The sequence below is a fragment of the Microtus oregoni genome, unplaced genomic scaffold, assembly GCF_018167655.1.
Source record: "Microtus oregoni isolate MIOR12 unplaced genomic scaffold, Mior012 000022F_ref0000154, whole genome shotgun sequence".
NCBI classification, from domain to species: Eukaryota; Metazoa; Chordata; class Mammalia; order Rodentia; family Cricetidae; genus Microtus; species Microtus oregoni.
In genome coordinates this window covers 15051423-15073197 of record NW_024543081.1, presented here as the reverse complement: position 1 = coordinate 15073197, position 21775 = coordinate 15051423, and the positions used below count along the sequence as shown (strand labels likewise).

At 39.7% G+C, this 21775-nt stretch overlaps 1 protein-coding gene across 10 annotated transcripts in view; it reads right to left on the bottom strand.

The window, feature by feature from the left end:
• The window catches only part of Tnrc6b (trinucleotide repeat containing adaptor 6B), a 227430-nt gene that overhangs the window by 28496 nt on the left and 177159 nt on the right, over positions 1-21775 (bottom strand). For 8 of the 10 annotated variants that reach the window (XM_041671892.1, XM_041671890.1, XM_041671894.1 and 5 more), the window contains 9 exons: positions 18395-18570; positions 15739-15813; positions 14974-15019; positions 13481-13617; positions 12423-12593; positions 8408-8533; positions 5210-5341; positions 4863-4961; positions 4541-4733 (listed from right to left, as the gene is read on the bottom strand). In XM_041671892.1, the coding sequence (XP_041527826.1) occupies positions 4541-4733; positions 4863-4961; positions 5210-5341; positions 8408-8533; positions 12423-12593; positions 13481-13617; positions 14974-15019; positions 15739-15813; positions 18395-18570 (1155 nt within the window). The remainder of the gene's footprint in view (positions 1-4540; positions 4734-4862; positions 4962-5209; positions 5342-8407; positions 8534-12422; positions 12594-13480; positions 13618-14973; positions 15020-15738; positions 15814-18394; positions 18571-21775) is intronic. The other 2 variants (XM_041671897.1, XM_041671899.1) reach the window with 1 other exon arrangement.

The following is a 21775-nucleotide window of genomic DNA, read 5'->3' as shown; positions in this document are numbered from 1 at the left end:
GGTCTACAGAGCTAGTTCTAGGACAAGCTCCAAAGCCACAGAGAAACCCTGTCTCAAAAAACCAAAAAAAAAAAAAAAAAAAAAAGAAAAAAAAAAAAACAGAAATAGGTCAGGTGTGGTAGTGCAGACTTTTAATCCCACATGTAAGACTGCACTCTACTACTAAGCTACATACTCAACACTACTGTACTTTTTGACAAGGAGGTATTAGAATAAGTTCAGCACCACAGACTACTCTAGCCAGGACTTCACACAAGACACTGTACTTTCCCAATACACAGAGACTGGACAACAAATGATACAGCTAGTTTTCCAAGGATTTGATCATTATCTCAATTTTCTCAGGGTTCCCTAAAGATACTGTTGCCCCCAAGACAGCAGGAAGTAATTTTAAGAATATGACACCCACATTCTCAAGAGGTGGGATGATGGGTACTTTTTGGTTATTTGGTGGGATATGGATGTTTATCATCATTTAGGGGGGTTGGTTGCAAATTGTTGCTGGTCATATTAAAGGGGAAAACTAAGCAAGGGAGGCTAGATTCAAGGATCTCTGTCTGAAAAGAAAAAGGGGGATATAGGAATGATAAGATAAAAGGGTGGATTATTCAATCTACTTTTAAACTAAAAAAGAACTATTACTCTCAAATATTTTACATCAGTATGAATTTTTGTATATTGTTACAAATTTAAAGGTTATTTTTGTTAGAACATACTATACATGTGTTTCTACTCTTATTTAAGGTACTGTACCTATGCAGTGTATTTAAAAATGTAATAAGTAGTTCTAGTCCTTGAAAATTATTATTACAAACTATTTAGGCTAATTAAGAAATGCAGGTTAGTAGTTAGTCATTTATAACAATCAAACTTGTAGTCATATTAGATATGTTTTCAAGGCTAAAAATATTTTAGATAGGTGGTCTTCAAACACTTCAGAGATCTACAGAATATGGCATTCATTTAAGATGTTTTAATAACAAGGTTTTTCATGATAGTGAGATAGATATGTTTCTGGCAGCAACAATCTACTTCAATAAATAAATAAATAGGAGGGGGGTGATGGGTATCAAAGAACCTTCATATGGAATTTGTTTTCAGTGTGGCAAAGCAAGCCACTGGGCAAGAAACTGTCCTTGCTTTGACTGCTGACAGTATGCTGTACAAACTGGACAAGCAGGACACAAAAGAAGGTGACTGCTGAGCTTTCTGCAAAGACAAGGTAGGATAGTCCTTTAAAACTGCTTCACAGAAAAGTCTGTCAGATATTCTAGGCCTATAGGTCAAAGACAGATGCCCCAATGTTGTAGAGGAACCTTGAGCGACTGTCCAGGCAGCCAGCTGCTTCTGTCATTTCTATAGATTTGAAAGTTGCTTGCTCTTCATTTCCTGTTTATTCTGGTAGCATTATATCCTTCTCCAGCCTCTGATGGGGTTGAAGAATAGTTATAGTTTTACAGTTTTCCTTGTTACAGAGTTCAGAAAAGGAACTTATGTAAGAGATGTAAAGTTTATAAGAAACATAAAAGTTTAAGTTGCTTATCTAAGAAGATATTTTAAGGTCTAAAAAAATATTGGGGCTGGAGAGATGGCTCAGTGGTTAAGAGCACTGGCTGCTCTTCCAGAGGTGTTCTGAGTTCAATTCCCAGCAACCATATGATGGCTCACAACCATCTGTAATGAGATCTGGTGCCCTCTTCTGGCATGCGGGCATACATGGAGGCAGAATGTTGCACACATAATAAATAAATAAATAAATAAATTTTTAGGATGGTAATACAAGTTATGATAGAAAGTGGCAGAGATATAAAACTTTGGACTCACTAAGATAGGACAGATAATACAGGACTTTCTCTGAATTTGCAAAATACATATGAACTAGACGTTGTGAGTGCAATTATTACCTGATAATTATCCTTATTGTATACAGTTTTACTGTTCAAGTTAAAACCTTTCTTTTTTATAATTGTCATAATACCTGACAATTGTTCTCACTGTATATAGTTTTACTATGTTTGAGCTAATACCTTTCCTTTTTGCTTAGACAAAATGGGGGAAATGCTAAAGGATAATCTTTTTGTACACTGTGACTATGCCTGTGTCTTTGCCAAGGCACCTTCTGATTGGTTTAATAAAGAGCGGAATGGTCAACAGCTAGGCAGGAGAGGATAGGTGGAACTTCCACGGAAAGAGAGGAAGAGGAGAAGAAATGTAGGTATGTGGAGAGCCACTAAGATATGGAGCAAGTCAGACATATGATACAGAGGAAAGGTAATTGAGCCATGAAGCAAAATGTAGATTATTAAAAGCAGGTTAAGGGGCTGGAGAGATGGCTCAGAGGTTAAGAGCATTGCCTGCTCTTCCAAAGGTCCTGAGTTCAATTTCTGGCAACCACATGGTGGCTCACAACCATCTGTAATGAGGTCTGGTTCCCTCTTCTGGCCTCCAGACATACACACAGACAGAATATTGTATACGTAATAAATAAATAAATTATATATATATATATATATATATAAATTATAACTTAAGCCAGGTGGTGGTGGCGCACGCCTTTAATCCCAGCACTTGGGAGGCAGAGGCAGGCGGATCTCTGTGAGTTCGAGACCAGCCTGGTCTACAAGAGCTAGTTCCAGGACAGGCTCCAAAACCACAGAGAAACCCTGTCTCGAAAAACCAAAAATAAAAAAATAAAAAAATTATAACTTAATTAACCTGCTATATATATATATATATATATATATATATATATATATATATCACGTTAATTAAGTTATAAGAGCTAGTTGGGAAAAAAACCTAAGCTAAAGGCCAAGCCTTCATAATTAATATTGAGTCTCTATGTCATTATTTGTGAGCTGGTAGCCCAAAGAATTCCTGTTTTGTGTTCATATGCTGTGTTTAAAGTCTAAAGTCAGAAGCACCTCCACATCTATGTAACTAGCCTCTTCCCTCAAGCTCACCCTTCATAGAAAACAAGACTGAGAAGGTAACAAAGTTACCACTGTACTTGACAGGCCACGCTGACCTTCCATAGCCAAGAGAAGAAGGCAAATACAGGCAAGCACAGGAAAGGGTCTGTCATATGTCAAGTAGAAAAAAGGTATTTTTTCCTCCCAGCACCGAGAACAAAAGCCAGGCTTTACACTTATTAAGAATTTGCTCTACTACTTAAAGCCCCAGAGAGTTTAAGTCAGTTCTCAGATCACATGTAGAAGACAGCTAGGGCTGGGACACGGTGGCGCACACCTTTAATCCCAGCACATGGGAGGCAGAAGCAGGCGGATCTCTGTGAGTTTGAGGTTAGCCTGGTCTACAAAGTGAGTTCCAGGACAGTTAGGACTGTTACACAGAGATATCCTGTCTCAGAGGGGGAAAAAATAAAAATAAATAAAAGAAGACAGCAGGCAAAAGCTACCCTACTACTTCCTAGCTCTAGCTGGAATTCTTAGTAGGTCAGGGCAAAAAGCAGCCGTCTGTCCAATCAGTGGTTGGTCCAGGAAGAGAGATTTCAGGTATCCTCACTCATTTTTTCTTTTTTTTTTTTAAAACACAGATTGGTATCTTCTTTATCAAAACAAATTCTAAATGCCATTAAAGAAACAATCAAACCAACAAAAAACCTAGCGTCCTGTCCTGTAGCTCAGGCTGGCCTTGAACTTGCAATGCTCATGGCTTAGTTTCCCAAGCACTGAAGTAACAGGCATGTGTCACCGTATATAGCCATTAATTTTATTTTTTAATCAGTATTGTCTCACTGCCTGGACTCTGCTTACAGCATGTTTTCCATTTCTAAATAGATAAAAGTCTCAATTAATGTCAAAAATTTAAAAGGTGCCATACCCCACCTTTAAAAAAAAACTACCTTAATGGGGGCTGGAGAGATGATGGCTCAGTGGTTAAGAGCACTGACTGCTCTTCCAGAAGTCCTGAGTTCAATTCCCAGAAGTCACACAGTGGCTTACAACTCCAGTCTGACACCTTTACACAGACATACATGCAGGCAAAACACCAATGCACATAAATCTTAGTTTACAATTTGAGAAGGTAGCCTTATCAGTGAAGTGAAACACTTAAACTTACACATACTTTCATAGATACAACTTCAGTCATGTGCAGCATTCAGAGGATATATAAATACTTAATTGGCTTATATGTGTACACATCTGCATGAATATATAGATGTTGATGTCTGGGGGGCAGGGGTCAACCTCTGGTATGTTCCTCCGGACATACTCATTTTTTTGTTTGTTTGTTTTTTTGAGACAGGGTTTCTATTTGCAGCCCTGGCTGTCCTGGAACTTGCTCTGTAGACCAGGCTGGTCTTGAACTCACAAAGATCTGCCTGCCTCTGTTCCCTGAGTTCTGGGATTAAAGGTTTGCACTGCTGCTACCAGCTATCTTCAAAATAAATTTTTTTAAAAAAGAATAAATAACATTAAAAGAAAAAAAGCAAAGGAGGGTAATGCAAAGCTAGCCCTTACTACAGGATTGGATTAGCAGATTTTATATTAAGTACTTTCCACAACACAGAACATACCAGAACCATATCCAGGGATTGGCCCTTTGGTCTGAAGGTCTGGGAGCCCCACATTCAGCGCGTTGGGTACCATGTTGTCCAAATGTGGCTTAGGCCCAACGGGATGAGATGGTGAATGCTTCATGCTAGGCTGCCGCTGCTGCTGCTGTTGCTGCTGCTGCTGCTGCTGGAGAGCACTCACCATTCTTGCCAGCTGCAGGTCAGCATCCATTAAGGAAGGACCCAAGAGAAATGGACAGATGATAAGCCAGTATCCCAAATCAGCTGTTAAGTCAAAGGTGTTCCTTGCCCAGAACACTAGAGGACCTCTCCACCCACATACCTGTTGTTCTTGCTGCTGGCGCACTGCTTGAGAAATCTTTCTCTGGTTCTGTAGCAACTGCTGCTGTTGCTGCTGTTGCTGCAGGAGAAGCTGACATGCCTACAAAACAATGAGGAGGGAACCAGAGCTTCCTGAGATTGACATGGAGTGTCTGCATACAAAGCACCCATAACTAAATTCCTAGTCTATAGTTAAGGTCACCTTCATGTAAGCTGATATATCAATTTTAATTGTAATCATCCGTATAAAAGTTTGAGCACAAAGTGACAAAGAGAAGAAAGTTAATGCAAAAGAAGTAAGAAAAGCAAATAACTTTTTTAGCAACAGGAGCAAAACATGCCACTTACCAACTGAAACTGGGGAATCTGTGGAAGCTGGCTCAGCATGGCAATTTGTTGAGGAGATAACTGGGGCCCCACATTAAAGAGACCTGGATTCAGGCCACTGTTGGGGAACTGCTTGAGCATTGAGGCAGAAACCTAACCAGAAGACAGAGAGAAAATCCTTAGAATTTGTCAAAATAAAAACTTTTCTTTTTTGGATTAAAACCAAAAAAAGACCTGATATCTCTAAAGCAAGCATTGTCAGCTTCTTAAAAACTATCTGCAGGATACTCCACAGTGCTAACAATTGTTTTCTATCACTGGACTGCGAGTCCGTTAATTTTTTAGTTCTCCTAAGACTTTCTAACTTCCTGAAGTAAAAATGATGAAATTTTAAGTCAGAAAAAAAGATCTTTAGAGAAAAAAATGATGACAATATGGCTTTTCTCTAACTAAGAAATTAGTATTGGAAACATGCCATATAGCAAAACATGATAAACTGCTTAGAGCTAATAAATGTTTACCAGAAGCCAGAAGCGGTGGCACACGCCTTCAATCCCAGCACTTGGGAGACAGAGGAAGGAGGATCTCTCTGAGTTCAAGACCAGCCTGGTAGAGTGCCAGAAGAGCCGAGGCTGCACAGAGAAATCCTATCTCAATACTTCCCCCCACGAAAACCAAACCAAACCAAACCAAATAAAATATAATACTTATCCGAAAGCACTTAATTATACAAATAAGAATATCTGTATTTTTTCGCCAGGGCTACACAGAAAAATCCTGTCTTGAAAAACAAAAATAAATAAATAAAAAATAAATAAATAAAAAATAAAACTGATTTTAGGGTTTAAGACAGTCTACCTTGGCATGTATTCCAGTCTCTATCATTTCTACGCCAAGTGACTCAGAACAAGTACCTTTTTTAACCTTTTTGAATTTTGTTTGCCTATCCCCAAAACAGGACTAGAAAGTAATTAACCAACTAAACCAGCCAATAAAAACCTCCATGTGTTGTTCGAGACATTTGAGTTAACCTATGCCAAAGACTTAGAAATGAGCTTCGTAGTGTCCATTCTTATATCACAGGATGGTTCTTCAGGAAACAAGACCATAATTCCCTAGTTCCTTGCCTTCAAGCTAACACCCCTGCTTCTTTCACCTCTACCTGTTTCTCAAAGCAGAACCAAGAACAGAAAGTCATGTTCTAGGTACAGTCTAACACCAAGTGGATGTGGCCACCCCTAAGCACTCTGCTCAAAGTCATACTTTCTTTAACAAAGCCTCGGGTCTCTAATGCTCACATCCCAACTCTCTATCTAACCGTCAGCTCAGTATCAATTATAACCAACAGTATTTTAAGTGTTTTGCTTCCCTGAGTTCTCTTTACCTTTGCAGTGACGAGGAACAAACCCAAAGCCTGAATCAGTGACAGGCAAGCAAGCACTCTATCAGAGTCACAATCCTAGCTCCATCCACAATATTGAACCCATGTGAATGGGTCTCTAATTTTTATTATGCAGATATTCTATAAATGCTTATTAAACGAACACACTGTCATTATTATTCTAACTTAAGAGTCATTTACCAAGTTATTTTCAAATAATTTTTGTCTACTTATTGCTACTCTGCTGCCCTATGGGACTATGGATGAAAATGCAGAACTAGCTAGGTAGAGCTGAGAATCTAGGAGGATGCAACTAAAACTTCTGCCCAGCCTGAAGCTGATCAGCCTGAGAAGAGCCCCTTAATTACTAAGCTAAACAAATGTCTTAGCATTTAACTTTCTTTTTATAAATTCATTCTCTGCTGCAAGATTTGTTAAAGCTCCCAGTTGTTAGCTGTCCTCCCATCCCACCTCAGTGCTAAGGATGAAACACTATCACTGAACTCTATCTCCTCTCACTCCTTCTTCTTCTTTTTAAAACAGGGACTCACTTTATTGACTTGGCTGTCCTTGAATGTTATGTAGACCAGAATGGCCCTTTTTATGTTTTTTTTTTTTTTAAATAAATAAATAAATAAAAGAAGGCTCTTTGGGTTGGTCCTGGTAGTGCATACCTTTAATTCTAACACACAGGAGGCTATTTCATTTGTATGTGTGTGTACCTGTGTGTGTATGTATGTGCACTATGAGCATGCAGGAGCTCAAGGAGGTTTGAAGGAGGCAGAATCCATGGAAGCCGAGTACAGGCACCTGTGAACCACCATTTGAGTGCAGTGCTGCTGAGCCATCTTTCCAGGCCCACATCTACATCTTACTTAAGACAAAAGAATAGAAGAAGCACTACTTAGTCACCAGTGGGTGCTACACACTAGTTTAAGAACTAAGTCATGGCTGAGTGGTGGTGGTGCACATCTTTAATCTCAGCACTTGGGAGGCAGAGGCAGGCGGATCTCTGTGAGTTTGAGATCAACGTGGTCTCAACGGATTTCTAGGATGGTCAGAGTTACGCAGAGAAACCCAGTCTCAAAAAAACAAAAAGGACAAAAAACAACAAAACATACAAACAGACAAAAAAAGTCACAAACAAAAATGAAAAAAAAGGAAGAAAAAAAGGCCTTTTTAGTATATCCTTACTTTTCCCCTCAAACCTCAGCCTGTGTTCTAATCTTAGTGTCTCTGACTTTCTTCACTACATCTCCCATTCTATTCCCCATCCACTGCTTTTCTATTAAGTGTTCTGATCTTACCTTTCCTCAGCATCTTGATCAAAGTCAAATTGCTCAGTTCCCTATTATTTTTTGTTTTGAGTTGAGACCGGGTTTCTCCTCACAGTCCTGGCTGTATTGAAACTCACTATGTAGACCAGGCCTGTAGACCATTATGTAGATCTACCTGTCTCTGCCTCCCAAGTGCTAGGATTAAAAGCACATATTATCACGCCTGGCAGTCCCCTATTAATTTCAAGTCACCACCTCTGAACATTCTCAAGAATGATTTTTTTCTATTTTTTTAATGCTCTCTAGTCTAGAAATATCTGATCAAGTTCAGACTTGCTATATATATATATATATATATATATATATATATATATATATACGGTCCTTCAACTCATTTTTTTCACGATCTCAATCATATCCGGTTACCCAACCAATTCTGCTGTGAGGTTGGTTGCTTCCTCTCCATCCTCTAAGAGACACTGGTGATGTTGAGTATTACGAACCAACTTAAAACAATTATTTGACCTCTCTAACTCCAAAAGGTGAGAACACAAAACTTACCTGGGGGGAGATAAACTGGGGAGGCACTTGCGCCCGGAGACCAGGAGAAGAACTCAGTGGCTGCACTGGAGTGTGCAGGCCTCTCGATTGTGCTGTGCTGTTTCCAAACAAACCGTGACTGCCGCCCTGCAGAGAGAACGGTACCAGTCAGGATGTTTCTATCGATTCAAGAAAACAGTCAAAGAGCAGTTCTAGTTCTAGTTTCTATTGATAAGAAGAAACAAGATCTCTAGTCCATGGAATGATAGCATTCGCTTTAGAACTGAGGGGCTCTTCACGTTAGGATGTTGGGGGAAAGTTACTCAAACTGAGTCACAGGCACATCATTCACCACAGGTGGTCAGATAAGTTCTATAAACTGAAAAGGTTAAATTTAGTAACATTTAAAAGTAGTGCTACATTTTTTGTGGCTAAAAGGAACACACTGTGTAAAACTTCAAGACTACTTTTTTGAGACAGGGTCTCACTCTGTAGTCAGCCTGGGCTCAAAGTCAAGGTGAGTCTCCTAAGTGTTGGGATTACAGGTGTGTGCCATCACAAAAATCTGGGTTTATCAAATATAATTCTGAAACTCCATAATCTGAGATCTATCTTAAAAGGCACCTGGGTAAAAATATACACTCTAACCAAACTATCAGTTGTAAAGTAACACTCTGGTATCACTTCCCTCAATCATTTGGCGTAAGTAATCATAGCCATCCACAGGGACCCTGCCCTAGTTCTGAGCACATGTTCCTGTCCTGAATCTGTTGGCTTTCTTTGCTACATGCTAAACGCTCATCAATCTTACATCGACATATGAAATATCATTCTAGGTCATGGGAATAAACATTACTCGCTTGTAACTTATTAAAAAACATAAATATCGCCTAGTCTAAAGAAAAAAAAAGCTCAATTCCACGATTCCCAATGAAACACTTCACTGAGCTCATCTCTAATCTCCCAACAAGAGCAAGAGGAAGTTGGGCTCCCAGGGCCCTGCCTTTCTTATTTGTTTTTAGCTAAGGAAAAGTTTTCAGGAAAGGAACTGCATTTGATGACTTTCTGCTGTTTCCGCTGCCTAAGGACTACTCCCGCATCCCAACAGTGTTTCACTAAGCAGTTCAGGCTGATCTTGAACTGTTTTTGTCTCCATAGTACTGGGATCGAGGAAGGTACCATCCATCACATCTGGCCTCCTGAGAGTCTCTATGTTATGTATTCTTAGCCTGTTTAAGGCCAGAGTTAAAGGGCCCATTAAGGGTATTGTCTGCAAAGCCTCCTTTCTCGTTCCATGAACAAACTAACTGAATTTCCTTCCACGCTAACAAAACACTAAAACTCTCTAATGATGTTCACTGAAACCATGATAAAGTGACTATGTTTTCTGTTTTGTTCTGTTTTTTTTTTCTGTACCAGTTTAAGCCTTCCTTTTGGCATTCTCAGAATTTCATAAAGCCTTAGTCTATAGGATGCACACATCATTTGCAAATATCCATGGCCCACCAATCATTCACTTGAGAACACCCCACTGAGCATCTTCAGAAAAGACAGCTAATAATGCATTTGTAAACTGAGGTTGCTACTTTCAGTCTAACATAGGGATAAGATAATCTTAAAGAATTTAAATAGCATCATTAAGTTCCAGGAACACTAAAGAGATCATGATGGCTTTAATGATACAAAATTAGATTAAGAGACTGCTACAGGCAAATAAATGAACTTAAAAAGCACTAAAACAAAAAATGATTACAAACATAAAGTAGAAATGGCATTTAAAATCTGTATATATCATAAAAAGATCAAAGATCTACCACAAATTTTATTTTCCCAAGGGTGTTTAGTTCACATCACTGCACCTAGTTCAGAGTCATTTAGTTTTAGTTTTGTTTTGTTTTGGCTTTTTAAGACAGGGTTTCTCGGTGTTGCCCTGGCTGTCCTGGAACTCACTCAGTAGACCAGGCTGATCTGGAACTCAGAAATCCACCTGCCTCTGTCTCCTCAGTGCTGGGATTAAAGATGAGAGGCATCGTGCCCAGCTAGAGTCATTTTAAATTTCAGTCTTTCCTTTTATAAGAAGATTCTCGGCTTCCTGAGAAGCTTCAATAATGAAAGGTATCTGAAGCTGCACACAACATTCTAATGTTTTTAAAGTGGGTACAAGCAAGCCAATAGCAGTCTATGAAAATTCTGCTATCTTACTATGGCACTTAAATTCATTTTCTTGGTTCACTTTTGCTGATTTTCATGGATGTGTTGAAGACAAACAAATATACATGGCCTTCAAAAACATTAAATCTAGGAATGAAGAAGACAGTAATTCAAAGGCTGTATACATGCAATGATGGTTTACCTGACCATTGTCCAAGCTTTTCAGGTATATGGGGAAGCTCTAAGATGACCTATTTCTATGTCTCCTTAATTGGAGTTATTTACCTCAACCCAAGGCTTATTTCAGAAAGGTATATAAATTAAAAATAAAACCAGCAAACTGAGTCAAATGTTCTGTGATTCAGGAAAATATTACTATTTATTATTATTAGAGACAGAATCTTACACTGTAGCCCAAGCTGGCTTCAAACTCCTGTCTACTGATCCTTCCACCTTGGCCTCCCAAGGACTGGGATTAAAAGCGTGTTACCATGACTGGCTTAAGTTTTATCTTTTAATTATGAAGTAAATGTGACGAACTCCGCATGACGCAGTTTGAAACAGAACTGTATTTGGGTAGGACATATGCACCAACCCAATACTGGTAGACTTTGCAGTAATCCACCCAAGACAAGGAATTCCCTTTTTTAAAAGTCCAATGCCAGGCTTGTGGCTTGTCTATTAAACTTGAGTTTACTTTCTAGTAGCATTAAGTATTTATGTGAGCCTGAAACCACATTTTATATTTTCTATATCTCAATATAAAATAAAAATTCTCAAAACATTTCTTTGTTCATGTAAGCAATATACAACATTCCCCTTTAGGAAACTATAAAACAAACAAACAGGTAAAACACTGAAATTAAAGGAAGAAAACAGAAAAACAGTCTGAGTCCCCCAATCCAGAAATAACTAATCTGAATACACGGGCACAGTATAATCTCCGTTAAGTCTGCACGACAGGTTGCGCACAACTTGACTATGGTGAGTGATCCTGCTTTAACGCCCGTGTAACAGTCATCACATGAAACAGAGCCCTGCTAGCGAAGCTTATGCGCGGCCCTTGCTAGGAGGACTAGTTTTGGTGACTGCCAATGCTTGAGCCGAGCCACTCTTCAAAGTCTCACTCCTAAGGCTCTCCTTCTCTATGTGAGTACTGTGGTTTAAATCCTAACGACAACAGATGGCCAAATTCCCAGCCACAAGAACCTAGATTTTCTTAAGATACTGTAATACTCAAATGTTTACTCTTAATCTTAGTAATTTTGCTACTAATTTTTGGTTAATAGATATACTAAATTAGAGACCCTAGGAATACTACTTATATATTCTAATGGCTTTTAAAACATTTATTTTTATTTTATTTGTGTGAGTATTCTGCCTGCATGAATGTCTGTGCACCATGTGCATGCCTGGTGACTGCAGAAGCTAGAAGAGGGTATCTGATCCCCTGAACAGAAATTATAGGAGGCTGGGAGCTGCCATACAGGTACTGGGAACAAAACCCAGATCCTCTACAAGAACAGCAAGTGCTCTTAACTGCTGTGCCACCTCTCTGGTCAAACATATAATCTAATATTAAAAAGTGGTAAATGTGTCACTAGATTATATAAGGTCCCTATAGAATCTCATTCATATTTTCCTAAATCAGTTATAACCAAAAATAAAAAGATAAAAGAAACAGATTTAAAGTAAAATCCATGTTGAGAAACATGAAGAGAGATGGTTTCTATGGGCTAGAAGATGTAAAACCTATACTCAGTATCATTCTGTGCATTCAGTAATCAACAAGTTTCCCAAGACAGACAAATGATGAAATAAACTGAAGACCAGGGCCAAGGTGAGGCCACAGCCAAGCAATTACAAATCTGAGAGGCCTCCTTACTTGTCTAGCAGCGAAGTTTTGGGGGTTGAGCCCTGTGCCGATTGCTCCAAGGCTGACGTTGGGTAGTGTGGAACCAGAGGGAGACAGCTTGTAGCTGGGAGAAGGGGAGAAGGGAGAGCAGGGAGCCTCATCCCCAAGGCACCCATCTTGATTGGAGAAAGGCAAAGTCAGCTGAAAGGTAGTAGGAGTTAGCCAATCACAATGAGTGTTGGTTAGTGAAGCAACAGAATGCAAGAAGGGAAAGAGAGACACACTAGGAATAAACAAAGTAGAGTGCATTAGCAATAGTTCAGGATGAAATTTGGATCTGATAATAACCATTGCACTTTTGCCCAGCAGACATCACCTGTCATCCTCTTCCTAAGTTAGTAACCCAGTCGGCCCATTGCACCAGGACAAGGGCTGCCACTTTGTTTTTAGGAGTCTAATACTGATTACTCTGGTGGTAGGGCTCCTGAAGCAGAAGTCAGGCAATCGTCCTGTGAATATTATGCCACCTAGACCGGCAACAATATGGGCCTAGATCTCCATGTTTTGGTTTTAAATGTCTTAAGGGGACCAGGAACACTATAAAACATATTCTGAATCAAGAAATAATTTCATTTGAAATATTAAAAATCAGAACAAGTGAGTAAAACTTACTTGTTTCAATCAGGAGTGAGAATTTGAAGAATATACCATTTACCTAAAAACAAGCCACTAGGGAAGTGGGAAAGATGGAGAGCTTTTCCAGACCCGACTCCAAGCTTGTAGGAGATACATGTGCTTGTACAAAGCCCAGCTTTCATTTGTCGCTGGCACAGCAGCAGGAACAAAAGTGGACAGTAGCTTATCTCTAAGTGCCCATAACCTCCCTCGGAACTCCATGAATATCTCAAAACGTAGAGCTTCGTCACAACAACAGTACGGACAGATGGCTCTCGTTCCTGCCCTGTTGACATCAGCTATTTTCATGTCACCACATTAATGCAGGTGATATTCATTTGTCTAGAATTTGCTATCAGAAGACAATAAGAACATAGCAATTCTCATAAACTTAAACAAAGCACGCAGCTCACCTTCTCAAAGTAAGGCCCACTGTCTGCAGTTCCCAAGTCTTTGGAATTAGGTGGACGGAAGCCAGGTCGATCTTTCCTCATGATATCATTGAAATCCCCGAGATTCATTGTTCGTTTGTCCACATCAAATTTCTTATCTGAAAGGACATAAACAATAACTTGAATAAAAAGAATCAATGTCTCCCACGAGAGCCACATGTGATCTGACCACTTGCTCTCTGGGGTCCTGGGGACAAATCCTCTCTATTCTTTGGAATGAGACCAGAATTCTCACTAGTTCAAGGCTTATTCTGCCCCTGGAGCACATACGGGCCCACTTTTAGAAATTAAATATAAACCTGCTACACTTGTCTGCCATGGAAGACCCGAGAAGAGCCTTGAGGCAAAAGTGACTAAACAATATTCAGATCACGACTGATGTGTTGGATGAATACATCTTAATCATGAAGTCAGGTGTTCTCAGTGAGAGAAGCGGCCTGTTTGGCTTGCTAGCACCTGCTAGATACACGGCTGGAGTTTTAAAGTAGTTATAGGAAATAGAAAGATCATAGAGGCACACCTGTTCCCCCAAAATTCAAAGTTTAAGAATTTAACACAGTCGATCATGTTAACAATGTCTGCTCAGCCAAGTCTGCATGTGCTATGACTGTTTCCTTCTCTCTTTCTCAGCTCTAGAAATCTGTTCTACGACAACATCATCAGGTCACAGCTCAAACACTATTTATCACTGCTATCCATGATTATTTTCTTACTCTTAGTTTAACTCTTTTATGTTCTCGGGGGTGAACAAAAGCATTACTGAGAAAATTTTCACAGATGAAGGGCTGTCCCTCCATTTGCTCCAGCCACAATGGAGAAGTATGTCAATGATGAAATTCTGGGGTACAGAGAGTCATCTTAAGGGTCTGGACTAGCAGTACCACAGACATATTAAAATAATCTGAATTTAGTTTTCAGTACTTAAAAAAGAATCTGAGCCATGTGGTGATAGCGCACACCTTTAATCCCAGCACTCAGGAGGCAGAGGCGGGCAGATTTCTTGAGTTCAAGGTCAGCCTGGTCTACAGAGGGAGTTCCAGGACAGCTAAAGCTACACAGAAAAACCCTGTCTCAGAAAAAGAACAAAACAAACAAACAAAACCAAAAGCAGTGAAAAACAATCTGGATGCTAGTAAGGTACAGTCCAGTCAAGCTTCTATTTTTCATGCAACAATTGCTTCAAGTAGAGCAAGGTTGGCTTTTAAGGCATACAGGCCTTCTTCACAGTTAACCAGTTCACCTAGAACACAAGGTTCCTTTACATTTTTCCCTGGCTGTCCAGTTATCTAAATTTTCAACCTTCATATTGTGTCTGGCATGAAATCTTATACAGAGTTAAGCATTTAGTAAATATCTGTCCATCTGGTTGCCTCAACTCAAGCAGGGCAGGAGAGCCTAAGGGCCTATCATAGCCATGAGTACAAACCGAATCTTATTTGTGGTCTGATACACACCTACAGACAAATCCATTTTGCTGCTTGGGTTATCTTCTGTTTGACTCTGAATAAAACAAAGCACACAAAGTGAGAAACAATTATCAATCAGAGAAGAGGAGCCATTTTTCATGTGAAAGCCACATTAACCACAAGCACCTGACAAGACTTTCTGCAGTAAACATTAAAACTGGAGCCAAAGACGGTAACATTTCTATCACAATTTGATGGCCATCCATGCTTAATTAAATGTCTAGCATTTAATTCCACATGCAATCAGTCTCAGTACAACTATGGACAAAGGACTAGTTTACCAACTGCCTGGAGAAATAAACTCATTCTTAAGTACACAGGACCAGATTCCACAAGTGCTAGCCAAATGATGACAGCTTCTTCTTGTGACTTGTCAAGTCATCAATGAACTGTGTAGCTATGCTAAATCATTTGTCCCCACAGTGTTCCCGAGACAAGAAAATTAGAGATTCTACCAGAATTATTCTCTAAAGAGAGACCCCTAGCAGAATTTCTCTGGTTGTTTTCTTTTTGAAAATAATGATGCAAAGACTGATACAAATATCATTTAAGTATCTCCTTTGTCCCCACCTTTCCAAGGAAGATGATACAAAGACAATTCACTTTTAATGTTGTCATCTATCACTTAATAAAATAGAAAATAATAATAAATTGCTTACCCCATATTTAAATCTGTAGTTTTGTAGTGGTCCTTAAATTTATACTAAGCCTGAAATTTGGGATATGTTTACACATGAGAAAAATGAAACTTACCAGCAATCCCATATTTGAAAACTGTTTGGCAAGAGGATTCATCCAGGAATCATTGTTTCCTCCTTTTAGCGAGCACTACAGGAATGAAACGTAATCTCAGTCACAGAGCTTATCACAGCCTCCCAAGATACACCTACACTGAAAATGCAGAGCCAAGAGTCAACCTTTCTGAACCTAATGCTTGTCATTTTGGTATCTTACCTCTTACTCTAGGTTCAGCCATTTTACTTTTCAGTTCAGCTTGTACTCCTACTCATCAGTGAACTGGAAAACGAAGTTTATTCTTAACATGGAAAGAGTCAGTATCAAAGTGTGTACAATGTTAACCTCTGCGTGCCACCACGGCCACTTCCAGGAAGATGCTCTCTTGTAACCCCAGCAGGACTCTATTGGGGAAAAACTGCTACTGGTGAATGCTGTTTGGAAAGTCTGTTTCAGCTGGACATCACTCTCCGTGTGGAAGTTCTAGGGAGTTCTTTATCTGGTTCACAGCATAAGAGTCACAGGTTCTCAGTGGGAAAGAAGCCTGGACAAAGACACTATCCTTGAGCTCCAGGCACAATGGAAGGCATGGTAAGCCTGTATGACTCTTAGGATGCTCTGGTTTCTCCATCTGCTCCATGGGAATGGAGACAGGCATTTGTGGGTTTGGGCTTTGTGTAGCTGTGCATTCTACAGGTAAAACATGTGCTATGTATATTATAATTTGTATTATTGTTGCTGTTATTTGAAACAGGATGTCCTTAATCTTACTATGTAACCTAGGATAACCTTGAACTACATCCTCTGTCTTCAGGGCTCTGATTGCAGATATGTGCCACCATATTGGGTTCAAGCTATATATTTTTAAAGTAATGAGATACTTATATTTAGCCAAGATATTTTTCTTTTAAAAAAAAAAGTCCCTCTGAAGGAAGGAGACAGTGAATTTACTAGTACAGAGATTTCAGCTTTAAGAAGGAAATAATTCTGTGAGAATAGACTTAATGTCACCGAACTGCACACTTAAAAATGGTTAAGATGACAATTTTATATTATGTTTATTTTATTACACTTAAAAACTATCCTTCATGATGGAGGAAGGTCATTGGTTAATTATAATAAAGAAACTGCTTGGACCTCATAGGTTAAAACATAGGTGGGAGGAGTAAACAGAACAGAATGCTGGGAGGAAGAGGAAGTGAGCTCAGAGGCCAGGCTCCCCTCTCCCGGGTAGACGCGATGAAGCAAGCTGCCAGGTCAGACATGCTGAATCTTTCCTGGTAAGACTGATGCTACACAGATTACTAAAAATGGGTTAGGCAAAATATGAGAATTAGCCCGTAAGAGGCTAGAGCTAGTGGGCCAAGCAGTGTTTAAATGAATACAGTTTGTATGTTGTTATTTCGGATTTAAAGCTAGCCAGGAGACCAGGAGCTGGGGCAGCAGGAACACAGACCGCAGCTCATACTACACCTTCGTAAGAATCACTGGCATGGGAGCCGAAACATTCAATTCCCAAGTAAATCTTGGTTGTGACCTGAGTGGGAGGATTTAATCAGGATCTTTCACTCAGTCTGGATCCATTGTTAATTTGTAAAAAGACTGACAAGGCAGACCAGACAACATGAGAGTACCAAGATGCTGAGCAGCATAGTGCAATTTCTTTAGTGACTAGAGTAAGGAAAGTCAAGTCCTCAGGGAAGGGAGACACAGGAAGAACTGCTTCAACTAATGTCTCCAACAGAAACCAACTGTTCCATGCTACAGAAGAAAGTTAGGGTACTGAAATTCCCAGCTTCAGGCCAAGGGGTGAAGGCTACCTGAAGGACACCTAAGGGAGTAGGAGGATCTGAAGGACAAGAGGAAGCATAGTCACAGGGTAGCAGGGGGTTTCATGGGTGTGTATTCCTTATTTCTAGTGTGTGTGTGTGTGTGTGTGTGTGTGTGTAAAAGAGAAGGTTACAGTGAAAAGAGAGTTGTTTTCAGGTGCAGAGATCATGGCTGCAGATGCAATACCAGCGTCCTATACAAAAGCAACAGCAGAGTGCTTGCCTAGCACTAGCAGGTCTCTGGGCTCCAGTCCCAGGACTGTAAGATAATAATAAAATCATGATAATACAAGAGGAAAACTGGTTGTTATATGGAAAGTGAGGTGTTTGGAAGGCACAGAATAGGAGGAAAGCATTTAGTTATGGCAGTGCTAAAAACTGGGCTGGCTTACATTTTACTGAAGGAAGGGCTCTGGGCCTTGGGATGAATCAGGTAAAATCAAGACCCACTGATCACCATGGGAAAGCCATTATTATATCTTCCTTTGGTGTCTTTTCTACATTTCCATGGAGATTTACCCATAGGACTTCCTTGTTGTTAATTGCAAAAGCACAAAGCATTTTTAAAACAGGCCTCAGGAACTTAAAATAAATTATTATAATATGGAAACCAAAACTCAATTACCTTTACTTTACAAAGTTAATTTTACCCACAGTGCCAACTCTACAGTTCAAGATTTCAAGGCCATGGGATAGGAAGATAAGGGATACCGGGGAAGTAGTTATTAATTTATAAAGAAATACTTTCCCCTTTATTTAGGATCTCAGTGACTCCAACTGTCTCGTACCCTCCATCAACAATTCTAGAAACGAATAAGCAAGCTGAAGCATTTCTGAAGCACTACCTTCATTTGTTTCTTTCCTCCTTGTCCCCAGCTTGCTGAGTTGTGGGAGGAAGTGCTTCCCTGAGAGCCGGCGGTGTTCCAGACTCCTCCATCATCCTCCTCTTCCCAGCTAGGATGGCGAGTTCCTGTGACCGGACCATCACTCTCACCCCAGCCGTCTTGCATAGATTTGGAATCTTAAGGAAAGAGTGAGTCAATTCTTTGAAGTAAGTTCATGTGACAAAACTAGAGCCATTCCTAGCAACGCAGCAATTTAATATTCTCACAGTTCTGTCTGCTCTATCTACATGGTAAGACAAATGCATTATACTTAAAGTAGACAACAAACCTTACAATCAAGATCTTTTGACTACTTCTATAGAAACTGTCTTCCTGAAACCAGGGAGACAGTAATTTCAAAACTAAAAAGAACTCATCACCATTATAAGAAATTACAGAACTGGGTGGTGGTGCATACTTGCAATCCCACCACTTGGGAAACTGAGGCAGGAAGGTTACTAGCAGTTTGAGGCCAACATGAACTACTTCAGACACTATCCTAAACAAATCAGCAGAAGGTGTGTGTGTAGAGTGAACATGAACATGAATTTCATACCTCACTGAGAAGAAACTGGTCTCTCTGAATGAGCTGTGGAAGTCAAGTACTTCTTTGTTTACACTACCAAACATAGGCATTTCAAATAGGCATGCCAAATAAACAGTTGTCTACTTTGTTTGGGATGAGGCCAAAATAAGAATGGGAATAAAAACACAAGGCCATGAAAACTTGAAGCTTATTAGGTCCACAACTGTAACTGAAATGCATTAGCTGAGGAGGATCCTAGATGTGGCTTCAGTAAGAAATGAGAGAATGTAGAAGACAGAACGGGAGAAGAAAAAAAAAAAAAAGATGGGATAGCCAGAGAGGAGGGCATTGGACACCAGTCTCCAGTCTGTTCTACTATCATACCCTTTTTTGTTAATTGTTAATTAACCAAATATTGTTAATATGAAGCTTACAAGAAAACATTCATTTCCCTCCAAAACTACTGTATAGAACTGGATTTGCTTTCTTCAAGTGAAGTAGGGAGTTGGGAAATGGATCTTTTTTGTACTTTTTCCAGAGATAGCTGCTATCCTTGAGACCAGGCCTATGAGAGTCAAGTAAGTTCCGACTTGCAAAGCACATGGCGCTGGCTCTTATAATTGTTGCATGCCATGCTATAGCAGGTCTAAGTGAATGCTATAACTCTCTCATGGAGTTCATCCTAGCCACACAAAGTGACCTTCTGGTAGAAGAGCAATTGGTAGGACTGTTACTCAAAGTATTGACAGTCAGATGGTATAAGGGGTTACAATTTTATATAACATATATATAATAAACTTAGGATTTATATCACCTACTGAAAAGCAATAGGAATTTAAAACCAAATATATATAACATATTGATGATCTCTTTATAAAAATGGGTTGTGAGAGATGGCACTGACTGCTATTTTAGCAGACCCAGGTTCAGTTCCTAGTTCACAACTGTCTATAACTCCAGTCCCAGGGAATACAATGCCTCTGAGGGCACTGCATGCTGTGTAGCACATATATACATGTAGGCAAAACACTCATACACATAAAATAAATAAATAATAAAAGTTAAGAAAATGGGAAGCCAAGTGATTGATTTTTTTCAGAGAAGAGCTGAACATTTAACAAATGTTTTGCATAAAAAAAGGGACTGGGGCCAGGCAATGGTGGTGCAAGGCTTTAATCCCAGCACTGGGGAGGCAGAGGCAGGAGGATCTCTGTGAGTTCAAGGCCAACCCGGTCTACAAGAGCTAGGTCCAGGACTGGCTCCAAAGCAATACAAAGAAACCGTCTCAAAAAACCAAAAACGCAGGGTCAATGGTAAAGGTACTTGCCACCAAGCCTGACAATCTGATTTGTTCCCTGGAATCTCAATGATTTTTAATCATTTTTTCTTCTTCAAAACAGGGTTTATCTGTATAGCTTTGGAGCCTGTCCTGGCACTAGCTCTGCAGACCAGGCCTGCTTCTGCCTCCCGAGTGCTGCGATTAAATAAAGATATGAGTCATCACAGCCTGGCTCAATGTTTTTTAAAAGTAGAGAATCAACTCCACAAAACTATCTTCTGACCACACACACACACACACACACACACACACACACACACACTCTCTCTCTCTCCTCTCCTCTCCTCTCCTCTCCTCTCCTCTCCTCTTCTCTCTCTCTCTCTCTCTCTCTGGCTATAGCCAAGTGGTAGGGCACTTGCCTAGCTCAGGGTTTTTCTGTAGCCTTGGCTGTCCTGCAACTCTGTAGAGCAGTCTGGCCTCAGATTCTCAGATAGCCACCTGCTTCTGCCTCCCGAGTGCTGGGATTAAAGGTGTGTGCCATCACCATCTGGCTAAGCATCTGATTCTTAATTATGGGACTCAGTACCAAGTGTAAGGCATTTTTGACTGTGGAAGATCACACCTTGCCAGTGTCAGTTGAATGATTTACTCCTTCCTCTGAGCATTAGACATTCAAGTCATCCAGAGAAAGGACATAAGCTACAAATGATCCTGACCAACAGAACATATTACAGAACACAGAAGGGAAAACGACAGATTTGTGGTAGAGGATAGTGATTCTTAAACTGAGAAAGGCCCATAAAAATCCTTCATTCCTGCTAAACAATCTGTGTCAGGCCTGGTAAGCAATCTGGATCTATTTCAAGTTAACTAGATCCTATGTCCCATGATAACAAAACTGACTTCACAATGGAAATCTGAGAACAAGGTCTTCAGAAAACTCCAGAAGTCTATGAAGTGGAGTAGATCAAGACTTTTAAAATATAACAAAGTCCCATAGGCATGGTTGTGAATTCTAGATTAAATCTAATATATTCCTCACAGAGTCCTGGGTGTCATGGATATACTTATCCTTTTTCTTATCTTGAGCATTTCATAAAATTACAGTATTTAATCAAAAAACCTTAACCTTTAAGCCTGTTATAACATAGGAAAGAGATGTTGTTACATATTTATTTGATCAGAACTAATGCTGAACTTTTGTGTTTTGTTTTGTTTTTCGTTTGAGACAAGGTTTCTCTCTGTAGCCTGGCTGTCCTCGAACTCTTTGTAGACCAGGCTGGCCCAAAACTCACAGAGATTTCTCTGTCTCCTGAGGGCTATGATTAATGCATGTGCCACCACTGCCTGGCTGTAACATGTTTAAGAAAGTTGCAGTCGTGCACCTGATACTAGATTCTCAATTTAACCAAAGAACAGTATGCAGATTACAGTGACTACAAATTGCCACCTAAAATTCTCTTACGTAAGCAGATGACTGATAAATCATGTCTTAATTATATGGAAAAAAAAAGGAGGAGAAACAAAGTAGTTAAAA